General features: G+C 38.2%; 1 protein-coding gene and 1 long non-coding RNA gene across 2 annotated transcripts in view; one reads left to right on the forward strand and one right to left on the reverse strand.

Moving 5' to 3' along the window:
* Positions 1–8,902, reverse strand: part of LOC121291698 — a 123,501-nt gene extending 114,599 nt beyond the window's left edge. Inside the window, exon 1 of the long non-coding RNA XR_005946051.1 lies at positions 8,585–8,902. This is a non-coding gene — a long non-coding RNA (uncharacterized LOC121291698). The remainder of the gene's footprint in view (positions 1–8,584) is intronic.
* Positions 1–13,652, forward strand: part of skila (SKI-like proto-oncogene a) — a 79,007-nt gene extending 65,355 nt beyond the window's left edge. Inside the window, exons 6-7 of the mRNA XM_041213173.1 lie at positions 2,654–2,881; positions 5,552–13,652. Of these exons, the coding sequence (XP_041069107.1) occupies positions 2,654–2,881; positions 5,552–5,734 (411 nt within the window). The 3' untranslated portion in view covers positions 5,735–13,652. The remainder of the gene's footprint in view (positions 1–2,653; positions 2,882–5,551) is intronic.
* Positions 13,653–15,021: the final 1,369 nt, after the last annotated feature.

Here is a 15,021-nt window from a genome sequence, read left to right on the forward strand (position 1 = left end):
CCAGGTGATCAATCTTGGTTCAATGAAGAGTGCAGGAGGGTGTGCCAGAAGTAGCACCAGGCATACTTAAAAATGAGGTGTCAACCTGGTGAAGCACAGGACTACTTGCATGCCAAACTGCATAAGTAGCAAGTGATAGACAATGCTAAGCGATTCCATAACCAACGGATCGGAACTATGTTTTGCAGACCTGCCATGCCTAGTTGTGAATGGTGGTGGACAATTAAACAACTCAGTGGAAAAGGCAGCTCACCACCACTTTCTCAAGGGTAACTAGGGATGGGCAATAAATGCTGGCCCAGCCAGTGCAGCCCACGTCCTGTGAATGAATAAAGAAAAATAAATGGTAGAAGGCATTGGAAACTGCAAAAGCTATGGGCCCAGACAATATTCTGGCAATAGTATTGAAGAACTGTGCTCCAGAACTTGCTGAGCCCCTAGCCTAGGAGCTGTTCCAGTACATCTACAAGACAGGCATCTACCCACCAATGTGGAAACTTGCCCAGTTATGCCCTGTACACAAAAAGCAAGACAATTTCAATTCAGCCAATTACCACCTCATCAGTCTACTCTCAATCATCAGTAAAGTGGCGGAAGAAATCATCAATAGTGCTATCATGAGGTACTTGCTTATCAACATCCTGCTCACTGATGCTCAGTTTGGGTTCGGCAAGATCACTCAGCTCCTGAACTCATTACAGCCTTGGTCCAAACATGGACAAAGGAGCTGAATTCCAGAGGTGGGGCGAGAGTGACTGGTCTTGATATCAAGACAGCATTTGATCGAATGTGGCATCAGGGAGCCCAAGCAAAACTGGAGTCAATGGGAATCAGGGAAAATTTTCCATTGGTTGGAGTCATACCTAGCACATAGAAAGCTGGTTGTGTGTTGTGTTTATTGGAGCTCAATCATCTCAATTCTAGGACATCACTGAAGCAGTTCCCTCAGGGTAGTATCCTAGGCCCAACCATCTTCAGCTGCTTCATCAATGATCTTCCTTCCATCATAAGGTCAGAAGTGGGGATGTTCGCTAATGATTGCACAATGTTCAGCACCACTCACAATTCTTCAGATATTGAAGCAATCCGTGTCCAAATGCAGCAAGACCTGAATGATATCCAGGTTTGGGCTGACAAGCGGCAAATAACATTCGTGCCACACAAGTGCCTGGCAATGACAATCTCCAACAAGAGAGAATCTAACTATTGTCCTTTAACATTCAGTGGTATTCCCATTGCTGACTCCCGCCACTATCAACATCTTGGGGGTTACCATTGACCAGAAACTGAACTGGACTAGCCATATATGTACTGTGGCTACAAGAGCAGATCAAAGTCTAAGAATCCTGTGGTGAGTAACTCACCTCCTGACTTGCCAAAGGCTGTCCACCATCTACAAGGCATTGGTCAGGAGTGTGATGGAATGCTCTCCACTTGCCTGAATGAGTGCAGCTCCAACAGTACTCAAGAAGCTCGACACCATCCAGGACAAAGCAGTCCGCGTGATTGGCACCCCATTCACAAACATTCATTCTCTCTACCATCGACGCACAGTGGCAGCAATGTGTACCATCTACAAGATGCACTGCAGCAACTCACTAAGGCTCCTTAGACAGCTCCTTCCAAACCCACAACCATGATCATCTAGAAAGACAAGGGCAGCAGACACATGGAAACATCACCACCTGGAGGTTCCACTCCAAGCCACTCACCATCATAACTTGGAAGTCTATTGCCATTCCTTCACTGTCGATGGGTCAAAATCCTGGAACTCCCTAACAGGACGGTGGGTGTACCTACACCACATGGACTGCAGCGGTTCAAGAAGGCAGCTCACCACCATCTTCTCAAGGGCAATTAGGGATGGGCAATAAATGCTGGCCTAGCCAGTGGAGCCCACATCCGATAATGAATAAAAAATACCTAAGAGTTATAAATTGAGACTTAGACCAAAGTGAAATTTAGCATTATGCTTGGTTAATTCTTAGATGATAATCTCTGATTGCAAATGGACTCCAGGAAAAGATTATGTTGGATGTTTTCTGCATTTTTGAAAACCCCAAAATGCATGGGCATTTTTCATCACCTGGCGTTCTTGGTTATTTTGTATCATAACTACTTATGTCATAACAGAAGATGATCAATAGCAACATAACATTTGAACATGTTGATTAATAATGTTTAAAAATATATCCATGAAACAAAATTTTCCCTAATTTTCTGAATATTAAAGCTAACTTCTTTCGGATAACTTTGAGATCTTTGCCTGTTAATGCGTATTTGAACATTAATATTACCTTTGTGGTGACATTGGCATACACATCCAGTGGGTGAAGGTCTCATTAAAAATCTAAAGAAACTATTTTTCTAAAATGAAGTAACTACAAATACGCATTATGCCCTCAGTGTTTAGCAGTGATAACTTTTAACCTACTTGATAAAATTATAGCTTCAATTTCATGCACAATGATATTTTGTGATTTACTGGCCTGAATTTATGGTCAGGATTTTCCATTCCTTTGTACACTAGCCCATAATTTTCCATGCATTCACTTGAAAGGGTGGAAATTAGTAGTCTAGGTTTTCTACATCTGTACTAAGTGACTAAATTTATCAGGACCACGTTTTAAGTCTTCATTTCTTTTCTGTTCAGGAGGTAGAGTTATTGCAAGTCACAAAGCGGATGAAACTCAAAGAACTGACTGAGGAGAAGCTCGGGCTGCAGCAAGAACTGGATTCCCTGCAGTCTGAGCATGCTCAGAGAATGAACGCAGCCTGCGATGAGCAGGCAGAGTTAGAGTGGCGATTGGAGCAGTTGAAGCAGGGTTGTTTGTGCGATCATACAACAGAAAGGAGCCAAGAGGCTGAGTACACTGCACAGGTACCTATTTACTGGAAGTGTTGCCTACAATAGGAGTAAAAAGAAAACATATAAATTCACAGTTAAGCTTAAGGCATACAGAAGTACTCGCAGCTGAAAATGACGTATTTGCATAACACATTTTACGGGGGATATTTATAAATTTGTACAGGCTGATGCACGCCTGACTGTACCTAGAAACTGGCCGCAACTTCTCAGATTTGAGATGCATTTTGGATCTAGCATAACAGTGCAAGTTAAAATAACACTGCTCATTACAACATAAAAAGGTAAAGTCGTATGTAGCGCATAGGGTGATTTAATAAGCCTGTTCTGCACTACAAATGGGAACCACTAATTTTATTGATTGAAAATCAGGAGCAGTGCATACCTGAATTTCTGATTGTTTTGCTGCAATGTCAACATTCAAGGTTAGAACGGATAAGCTGATGAAGGAAAAGAGAATAATTGTTTGGTAGTACAGAACTTGAGTATTGTTGTAAAAGAGACATGCTGCCAAAGGTATTTGTCTTGCACGCATCAGGACAGATGCAAGAATACCAAATTTCAAAGGAAACAACAATTTACACTGCATGAGAAAAGCATATTAGTTGATTAGCACATGGATTCTGGTTGAGGCTTTTCCATGGAGAAAGCATCAGAGAACAGTTATCCCCCAAACTTTTATTTAAATTCAAAAAAGGCAAGTCGACTCTGGTTGAAGTGTCACAAAAGGGAATGCACCAGGGAACAGTTGATCCCCATGCTTTAGTTTAATTGAAAAGGTGCAATGCCTAGACATGTTCTTTCTGTTTGCTGAGTCGACTTGCCTTTTTGGAATTTAAACAAAACCGTCTTATCTGATGAGTGCAAAAGAGAATAATGGGATATAGGAACAGGGTGGGTAAATATGTTGTGGACTATTTGCTCACATGTTGGGCAAGCACAAATGCAAATGTTCAGGCCGTGTGTCCGCTTTCCGTGTTGAGTTTTTTGTGTATTTTTGTGTGTTTCCGACAAACATTGCTGGATAGCCTGTCAGCAGTGTGGACATGTGAAAGCATTTATTAGCGCTCAATATATTAAGCCTCTGGAGTGAAATGTCAAGGCACTACCAGTTGAAGGGTCAGCTTTTGACTGTATGCTTGCGTGTGCTGTTTCTCTGCCACGTCTTTTGATTTCTCAGAGGGACTTACGGAGAAGGATTTTGAAATAAATGCATAGGGGGATTAAGACGCATGTGAAAGTCAGCAATGATAGTAATGACAGGGAAGTTAGATAATGGAGAGGCTTGTGTAAGACAAGATCCTAATGGCAGAGTTTTAGGCAAGTTGTAATTATGGAGGGAACGCTAAGACATGTTTATGGGTTGTTGTGCCAAATGGAAGAAACCAGTGGTTCAGGGGCAGAAGTAAGTAATGATAATCAATGATAATTTGTGGGGTTTAAAGGCTTAGTTATCCATTTCTATCCAAAATAATGGACAGAGATGGAATCAGTAGTGTTAAAGTATGTTTTAGGAATATAACTTTTAGTTTGAGAACTTAATTTTTTTGAAAGCAATATAAATAGAAGCACCTGGTTTGAGAAACTGGTAAGCACTTCTAAGATAATTACAATTCCAAAGGTGTTTACTTAAAGGGACTGGAGTCAGAGTTGTGAAAACAATAAGCAGCACGTAGCCCTATCTTAGCTTCATAAGGCAGCCAGTGAGCCTGGTGAGATTATAGTTACCCCATTGGAGATATAAGTTAGTCATGTGAGTCCCAGAAACAAGAGGATGTTTTGAAGGTAAAGTTGCTTAGTTCATATCTCTATCTGAGACATCCCACGTATGCCACATTGGTGTGGGGATAGATTGCATGGAGGTTTTTGTTTGTTTTGGATTTGTGTGATTTCTCACAGTGACAGGCAGTCAGCTTGGGAGATGATTTGAGGCAGGCAGCTAAAGACTGGGTCAGGAGCTGTAAAGAAGCCGTGGACCAGTAGCAGAGGGTTATCAGAAACCAAGAGTATTTTCTGATTTGGAGTCACTAAGCAAGAGTACAATGAGGCCCATGCTTGAGCTGGGGTGTCCGCAATCAAGAGTTACTAAAGGAGTGCCAGATGCTAGTGGGTAGACCCCAAGAAATCTCATACCTCTGAGAATAGTGGGAGCACTGAGGAGAATCAAAGTGAATTCCTGAGAACTGTGGCAGACCTTGCTTTGACCCCAGAGAAATGAAGGAACCCTCCAGATCCTGTGAAGTGTAGGGGAACTCTTGGGTGGAAATAAAAATAGAACAGGAAGTGTCCTGTTGAGATTTTCAGGCCTAAAGAATAAGTTAACGAAATGTAGTATTAATGTAGTAGTACTTTGTTTAATACGTGAAATCTTGTGGTGTATTTTTTTTTAGTTAATAACTGGGAGTTCAAATTCTTAAAAGTTACTGGACTCCACAGAGATCATAACAATGACAAAAATTCACAGTTTGTGGTAGGGGTTCCTGGTTGTTGAGCTGCAAAAAGCTGTGCATCATTCCAGACTTGATGTTCGTGCCGTCTGGCAGATTTTTATTTTATTTTTGTAAATTGTTCTGGAATATTCTTCAGGCAATAGTCAAATAAACTGCTGAAATAGATCTATGCAGATGGCAGTCCGATTTTAACTTCAGTTTGCTTTTATCCCCCTTCTTCCATTATGTTGTACAGTTATCAGAGTTGAGACAGAGGCTGGACCGAGCAGAAGCAGATCGCCGAGAACTTCAAGAAGAACTGAGGTGTGAACGTGAAGCACGAGAAAAACTGGAAGCCATGGTTAAAGAACTGAAGCTTCAAATCTTAGAAACCTCTGGAAATAAAGCTGGCACTGAGGTGAACTCTATAGCAGACTGATAACAATGAAAGCTTTTCTGAGGCACCAGCAATTTGAAGTGAAGTAATTTTTAGAATTGCTTTAAAAACGAAGACTGATGAGTTCAGAACCTACAGCTGCAAGAAATCTGTGCAACTGAATTACAGCTGAGTTGGAGATACTGGAGTTAATTTTAACTAATCTAGTTTCGAGCAAAAAGTTGAAACTCTGGTTTAAACTCATTTGAGTTTTGTATATATAATACACACATTCGATACAAAGCAAAATGGCATAGCATGGGAAAAAAGTTATTTCATAAATTTTGAAAATTTATATGCATGCAGAGCCAGTCAAACGTCATAATCTGTTTTCTGTCCTCTTAATGTCTTTGTAAATGGCTTTTGTTAAAAGCATCAGCAGCATTGGTCTCAGTCCTTTTGTTTATTGCAGAATCCTGCTCACTTTATAAATTGCATAGATATGCAGGAAGCTTGTTTTGTAACTTGTTGTCATTTGATAATTCAAAAAACCTCAAATCTATTGTTTGGATTTGCATGTATTCTTATTGGTGCCCCTACCCTTCATCTCCTCTGAGCTAATAGTTCTAATGTACAGGACAGGCCAGGGCTTTAGATTTTGAAAAGTCCAGTAGGATGTGATTTGTTCATGTAAAAACTTATAAAGTCCCTAGTAAGAAGGATTTCGCTTTTTCTTTTCAAAAGGCAGACATGTGATGCCTAAATTGCCACTTCTGGTCAGATAAGTTCTGAAAACATACAGTATATAACAGGCATGGTCACAGTTTAATGTAGTTTCCTCCAAATGTTGATTAATTATATAATAGCATTTAATACATTTTCCAATTTTTTTGCTACTTTCTTTCTTGAGGCATTGATTTCTTGCTGGGGAGCATTCCCATTGGCATGGTTTTCCTTTTGGGAATTTGCCAGTTGAAAGATGTGAGCATTGCTAATGAGTACCAGCAGGCTTTTAAAGCATTCATTCTTGAGCCTGATTGTATCTTCACTCAATGTCTACGCACATCCTCTTCCAGTTGGAGCCACTGGACAGTGATCAGGGGTGAAACCATGACAGCTTTCAGGCATCCAAATCTGGGGAGCTAGGACTAATTTTAGTGCCCCCTGCTGTCATCTCAGTTGAGATTCGCCAACACCAAATCGATTCACTACTGAATCTGAGACCTCCCTGGTCTGTGCAGCAAATGGGAATGTGACATCTGTAACAACCCATTTTAATAGATTTTATATGGTTCTATAACAAAAGATTGATCAGTTCCCTGAAGTATGAGATGGCTCTGAAAGAAACATATAGAATAAATATACTAATGGGAACTAAAATACTCAACTGTATAGGTTTTAATATGGATGCAGAATCTTTTGGTTCACTGGCTTTTCACTGCAGATGTAACTTGCGTGCTTGTATATATTTAACACGCAAATACTATGAACTTGTGTAAGGAGACCTTTTGATTTCCATTTGTGAGGTTACACATCTACCTCTTTTCCTGACCTTTCAGCTGCTATAGTTACATAAATTTAATGCTGCCTCCATTCAGACCCAGTATTTGTGTGAAATTACTATGGGTGTATTGCATCATACAGTACCAATCCTGTTGGCAAAATAAGCAACCAGATTATTGTTTCAATTCCTGTTCAGAATTTGTAATTTTGTTAAAATTTTATGTTAGCCCTTTTCTCAACATTCCCTATCTGCCCTCCCACACCAGATACAATATCTATAAGTTTGGTAGTATTAACCTTAACACTGGTGCTATCAAAGGGCTGATATTTGAACTAGTTGACCTAATATCTTGTTCCAGTGTTTTATATTTTGTTTTTCTTGGCTTCTCTACATGTTATTGTTTGTACGCATGATGGGGAACTGAAAACTAACATTTCCTGGCAGATGTTTACATAACGGTACTTCACAGTTTCTTCACCATTTTAAACTTGGTCTTTTGCACATTGAGATCCAACTTCGGCATTTAAAGTTAACACTATTAGTAAACATGCTAGTAGCTATTACATTTGCGATTGTAACTTACTTGTGGCTAATGACTTACTCAAATCTGGGAAGTGATGTGGACTTTAAAAACAGACAAGGAAGATTAGATTAATAAAATAGTACAATAAACAAAGTATTAGGCATGAACAAACTATGTTCATAGTTCATAAATAAACTCTCAAAATTAGCTAGTAGTCTTAAAAGTTAATCCTGAAGTTCAAATTGCATACCACAACTTCAGGATCCTTTGCTTTTGCAGTGATTTCAATCAAGCAAGTCGCGTGGGAGACTATACTTTTACTCATATTCATTGCCAAAGATTTCCATTTTACATGATTTCTATTAAATTATGCCAGGAAAACTGTTAAAAAAAATCATAGATATTATATAATGAATGGTGTGGATTTTGGTTTATTTAATCTAATTTTTCCCTGTGTGAAACAAAATACTTTTTGTTGCTTACAGTGGAAGTCTACAGCGTTGAATTTAAAACAAGGGGAGTAACCATAGACCAAGAATGTGGGGTTTGATTCTTGGACTCTGCCTTGAGATACTCCAGTTGGGACAACATAGGAGTGCTACAATTGGCATTAGTCTCTTGATTAGGGTCAGATTAAAATGGTCATGGTTCTAACTCCCGATCACTCTGAATTCTCCCTTCTTTAGAAATGGGGTCATGGTGAGTGAAAGAGAACAGAATCAAACTTTACTGCAAAAGCTTCATGATTGAATATCTTACTGGCACTCATTACACAAGTGTCAGAAGTTAAGAGGGGTATTGAAGAGTGTTTCTAGCATCTACAGAACAGGCAATGACATCGGGAGATCTGAGAAAATTGAAGCTATCTAACAGTATGATTTCCTACCTTTATAGCGTTTTGTTGCATAACCAGTGTTAGTTTGTTTTAGCCACTTGTGTCCTGTCATCAGTAATTCACACCACTGCAAAATCCAAAAGAGCTGGACTGTTTGTGGAATCTCGAGTGTCTTCAGCTTAGTCAAGAGCAGTTTTCTTTTGGAAAGTTGGAAATCTCCATTTTTGCAATTTACATGTCCCCTGTAAACACTGAGGGTTTTGCACCAACAGATTTTCAACAGGCATGATAAATTAATTTCCTCATTCCTCTCTGGATTCCTGTTTTAAAATAGCCATGCTGGAACAACTGTGTTTCTGACTATTTGAATGTACGTAGTAATTGAACACTAATTGTCTGCTCAGTGACGTGTTTTATCAGCTGCTAGCAGCTTGCTCTGTGCCAGATGTAATAAACTTGTAAACACATTTATAAAGAATGAATTTAATGTTTGGCTGCGCCCAATATGCACTGAAAATGTGGCCCCTTAGAAAATGAGTTATGCTGACAATTATGAGCTTCTACATATAAAATGCTAGGTAAATGGACTTGGTAACTCAGCAATTTAATGAAAATATAATCATAGTTTTGTATCATTCGAGATTCATTCTTTAAAAAATAATTTTCCTGTCTGCTCATTTTGCAAATGCTGAGCTGACCTGGTTAAGCAGACACTGTATTTTGTATATTTGCACTTTTGGAGCAGGAAAGTGCATTAGCTTTTATTCCAATTTAGGACAGATCAAACAACTTGATTGAAGCAGGGAAGAGGTACTGTTGTATGCCCTTCAATAGAATAAACCTCCTGGAAATAATTAAAGGAAGCATAAAGGTTGCTGCTGCTGGCTTAACACAAAGTGAATTGTTTCTGTTGAATTGATGGCCGTGTTCTTAATATTTGCCACTGTCAAAATACAGTCCAGGCAACTTGTCTGGCTTTGGGCATCAGTGATTAATGTTAAGTTAATGGAATTAGGGCGTAGCCTATTTAGAGATGAGAGCTCTGAGGAGGGTTGGCGCACTATAATAGTTTTTTTTTCTATACCTGATCAGAATCCAGCAATCCTGCAGTTGCACGTGGTGCTGAATTGGTAACGCTTGTCTACATCTTACACTGTTGATGCATTGATAAATAGTTAACCAAAAGAATATTTTTGATTTAGGATGGTCATCCCCTATGCTACACCTTGTGTGGAAATCCATTTTCTGATGAGGAGGAGGAAAACTCACTTCTCTAGTGGCCTACTGTGCCCACTTAAACATTTAGCTGCATTCTGAACCTCCTTCATGCTTTGTCTGTGCTACTGACCTGGTAGAATATTCCTAACATTTTATCACTTTTTGCTTTGAGTTAAGAAATCCTTCTAATATCTTTATTAATTTACCTTTTGACAAGTTGCATTGATGTTTTACGATTTTTGTTTTTCCTGGCTTAATTTGAAGTAATAGCCTGGGGTTCGTTTGACTGTAGAATTTAATATCAAACTTTGGAATGACGTAGATTCATTTGTTGGATGAACAACATATTCATGATAACAATTACTATTCTGACAATGAATTTTGGGTTCATCTTTGCATTGCACTGGCTGATGTAGTCAAACTTACCCTGTTGTTAATCACATTGCATGCTTGGAAGGTCAATGTTAACTGCAACTTACTTAGAATTATATGTAAATGCATTTAAAGCTCTTTCGTGTTCAGGCAGGTTTTGAAATTTTTTGACTTTGCTCCTTTTGATACTACACATGAGGCCCTGATAATTCATCTAACCTGTTGATTTCTTTGCTCTTTTGGCATTATTTGTCCAACATTCTTTTCTTTCATATGTGTCTGTACTTTTTCATTTTTGTTTTGTTACCAAATTTGAACTGGTAAATCACACTTCTGTCTAAGGGTATTCAGCTGTAAATAAAATTTTAGAGATGATAATGTTTGAAATATAGCTCATAGAGAAAATGGATGACAATTAATTCTGTATATTCTTCAACTTGTATAGCTTTAAATCTTGTAAACATTTCAATTATACTGGAGCTAAGTGTGAGAACCTATCATCTTGACTTTCCATGACCTTGCTTTGTGATGCTACACCACTGTTTGGCTGAAATTTGAACTAAGCTTCATCACGCTCCTGTGAACTCGAACAATTCTTTATGAATGAGAAATTATTTTGTTGGCAAATTGATAACTCAGTCGGTTAAGAAAGAAAAAAAATCTCTAATTCTTCAGCACTATTTCTTGAAGTGGTTAGCTGTGTTCGATTCAGAAACAAAAACTCTTCTGAAATTCTACAAACCCAACTGTAACAGCTGAAATCCATAACTGAGTTTTTACTTTCTATGTTCCCATTAATTGTGCGTTTGCCTTATAAATTGGGAGCACTGTGAAAGAACAATATGTAATTTATTCAAATTTAATGGAAAAATTGACTGGTAAAATTCCTTTTAAAATTGTCATTAGAGCTGGTAAAATGTCACTGCTTACACATAGATCCAAGGTGTTTAGTCAGCTTTGTATTTCTTGCTTCTACATCTTTTTGTTTCAATTTAGCAGCTTTTGTTTTGCTAGTTAAATACAGTTGGGACTCAATTTCTCACAGTTGTCTTGCTTTGGGTTGGTTTAATGCCCTTTTCACTTTTTATTAGGCAATAAGTAGTTCCAATACTGCTGTGATAGCCTGGCTCGCATGTGGTGAGCTGATTAGAGCCTGGTGCAGTGTTCCCAATTTAAAGCAAGATTGAAACCTGCACATCTGTTTCCAGCAGTGGCTATTAATGTACCTAAAAAGCACGAATATTTCCATGTTTGCAGTGATTGTTTCTGGGAGAACATTTATGAGGAAGAGGCCGTATAATTCAGGAGACTATCAGAAGCAGCAAATGGAGGTGTGAGACTCTCTCCAGCAGGCAGGAGTTTAAATTCGCACTGGGTGTACTCATAGCTCTAGGCATAATTCTGCAAAAAGATACAATAGACATTCAGTCCCAGGCATAAAGTTAGATGTCAGATATTGAAACTAGGAGATCATTCATGCGCTAATTTTCAAGCCTCTAATGCTGGAGGAATCTCATTGGTTATTGCAGTAGTTTTCCCTCTGGCCGTCATTAGTATCTTCAGAAGTATATATTTGTAGATTGTTTTTGGCATTTAGTGGTAGCTATCAGTGCTCCACTATTTTACATCATAATTGGCCCTCCTTTGACCTCTCAATGTTATCTAATTGGAAAGCCAAGCATTCACTGGACATTTGGATTTAGTCTGAATCTTAATATTGCTAAATAATAAAAATACTATGACATAAACATTTAGCCAGGCCTATGGCATACTAGGAGATTTTCTTCCTCAGCTTTGAAGAGGGGTTCCATTTGAATATGTATGTGCTTAGTAAATATCCCAGGAAATCATTTCAGCTTGCCACAGGATAGAAATGTGCACAGCAAATTTGACAGGAAGTTTTAATAGAAAGCTTTTAATGTGACATAAGTTGTGAATTTAACAGCAGAAGAAAAAGACACATTATATAAAAAACAATTATCTTGGAGCTTGTTATTCAGTGCAGCGTCGTATAGATTATCTTTGCTTGCACATGGATGTTGAGGTAAGGACAATTGTAATGCATGAAAGCTCGAGATATTTTGTAAACTACACTGGTGTGCATCTAGTGCAATTTTAAATCATCATTTTAAAATTTGCTTTTAAACAGTTACAGTAAATTCAGAGTGCTTGGATTTAACTGAACCCTGACTGGAGATGAACAATTTCATTAACTGTTTTGTCATAGCTCTACGTTGAAGTGCAAGTAACAGTGCTGTATGAAAAGTAGGAATGAGAAATTTTGATATTAAGCTTAGTAATACAGTGATCTAAAATTTGTTTGCATTTTGCCTTTAAACATTTAATTTCCGGGGGTGGGAGGAGAGAGTTGTGGGGAGGGTCCTGTTTGCGTCAGAGCTGTCGACTGGGGTCAGGTAATGCATCTGCAGTGTTTGGCCAGTGACATCCCAGCCATTGTGTATGTTATCCAAGGACCACTGGATTTGAACCACACAGCTAGGAGCAGTCGACGTACACGTTATGAACAAAGGTGAATCCGTACATGATGCAGTATTGACACAATGAGATAATGCTTCCATTTACGCACTTCTTAACTGAAAGAGGTGTTTCCTCTCACCCGTTTAAACCTTTGAAAGCTGCAATGATGTTCCTGCAACAAAAAAATGTACCAACAGTTTAGAAAATACAGTACTGTGAAATAAAGAGCAATTCTATGTTTAGATTCCAGTGATTGTATTTTATAATCCACTTTTGAAATTTACACTTTCTACAGATACTATAACAGATGATGTGTACAGTAAAAATTGTTAATTGCAACATGTCACAATGTTGCTTATATCTAAAATTGTATATAATGGAAGTGATTATATCAATACAGGTAAAGTCAGGAACAGATTTGGAACTAGGTAAATCTTTGCTTTTATTAGGTACTTCGTTATATCAGATTGTACAGAAGTAAATTTTGACTATATGTACCTGGAAAGCTGAGAAAAGGTATTTGGCACTCAAAGGGTTGAGATAAATAAACCAACAAACTTTGTTGATTCATGTTGACCACTCTTTGCTATTATCAAGTAGTAATGGAAGGTGTGTGTTACCAACACCTTAACCCAAAGAGGCTTCCTGTTAAAGAAGTAATCTTGTGATTGCCTGCAATGCATTATTACATGGACATTTTTCCAGTATTTACCTCATGAAATCAATGCAGATTTTCTACTGTCTCGTTAACATAATTGCAAAGTGGTAAACATAAAATATTTACAGATGTACAGTACCTAGTTATTGTAATGTAAAATGTCTGTTGTATTTATTTTCCAGAATCTTGTTTAAGCAGCATACTGAACCAAAATGGTAATGATTGAAGCTGTGCATGTAACCGATAGTTTACATTTTTTGTACATTGTTCACCTTTGTAAGATTCCATATTTAAACCATGATCAAAAAAAAATCATCTGAAACCAAAACAATTTCAGACAAAACTGCATGAACAGTCAGTCTGAAGCACAATGATTAAAAGTTGCTGAATAACTATAGTAGTTAATTTCTGTGTTTTGTTCTAAAATGCTAAATACTAAAGTTCCTGAGTCACTGAAAATTGACATGCAGATGCCACAAGCAATTAGGAAGGCAACTGGTATGTTGGCCTCTATTGCAGGAAGGTTTGAATACAGGAGTAAGGATATCTTGCTGCAATTGTATAGAGCCTAGAGCCTTGGTGAGACCGCACCTGGAGTATTGTGTACAGTTTTGGTCTCCTTACCTAAGGAAGGATATACTTGACAAAGGAGATGAGGAAGGATATTTCCACTGGCTGATGGGTGGTGGGGGGGAGGAATGGGAGGGGGTGGTGAGACGTGGGGGGGGGCAGTGGTCATGGAGGATGCTGGTCTAGAACCAGGGGGCACAGTCTCAGAACAAGGGGTACGCCATTCAAGACTGAGATGAGGAGGAATTCTTTCAGGGTGGTGAATCTTTGGAATTCTACCTCGGAGGACTGTGGAGGCTCAGCCATTGAGTATGTTCATGACGGCCATTGCTAGATTTCTAGATTAAGACATCAAGGGATAAGGAGAGAGTGTGGGGGAAAATGGCATTGAGATAGAAGATTAGCTATGATGTATTTGAATGGCAAAGCAGGCTCGAGGGGCTGAATGGTCGACTCTTATTTCCTATGTTCCAATGCACCAATGCAGGAAGAATGTAGTAGAATTTGGAAAGACTATTCATACAATGTTTTTATTTCAGGATGAACTTCACACAGAATAATGGGATTGCAACCACATATTTTTGAGCAGAAAATCACAATAGAAGTGAGGTTCCTTTTCAACTTTGTAGTAATTTTCGACATAGTTTGTTTTCTATATCAATTATATAGAGTTGTACTAAATATGGTAAAACCTCTTCCAATTATCAACATAAAGTTATAATTTATGTTTTATTAACAGAAGTAATTTAATGTTACCTCACATAAAATCAATATAGCCAACTGTCACAAACAATTAGGCTTTACAAATATATTTGATCATGGACAATGAAATGTATGTGAATGTATGTATTTTCTTACCCTCTAGTCAATGATGACATTATTTTCAATGTGTATGATGCTCATTGATGTTGTGATAACCTTATTGAGCTGTTGAGCCTTTACCATTTTCTGGTCAGTAGGAATGTGCAGCACCTTTGGATCACAGTTAGTACAAATCTTGCTGCAGATTACATCTAATGACCAAGTTCTGTGATTGGTGTGAATTTTTATTCTGCTTTCTAAACTGCAAAGGCTTCTGAGTGAGATTGTCAAATTTTGTGATACTTGTACTATGACAAAACTTACATTTATATAACACCTTTAATGTAAAGCATCCCAAGGTGCATCACAGGAGGGCTATCAGTCAAAGTCT

Source organism: Carcharodon carcharias, chromosome 2, assembly GCF_017639515.1.
Source record: "Carcharodon carcharias isolate sCarCar2 chromosome 2, sCarCar2.pri, whole genome shotgun sequence".
In the NCBI taxonomy this organism is placed as follows: Eukaryota; Metazoa; Chordata; class Chondrichthyes; order Lamniformes; family Lamnidae; genus Carcharodon; species Carcharodon carcharias.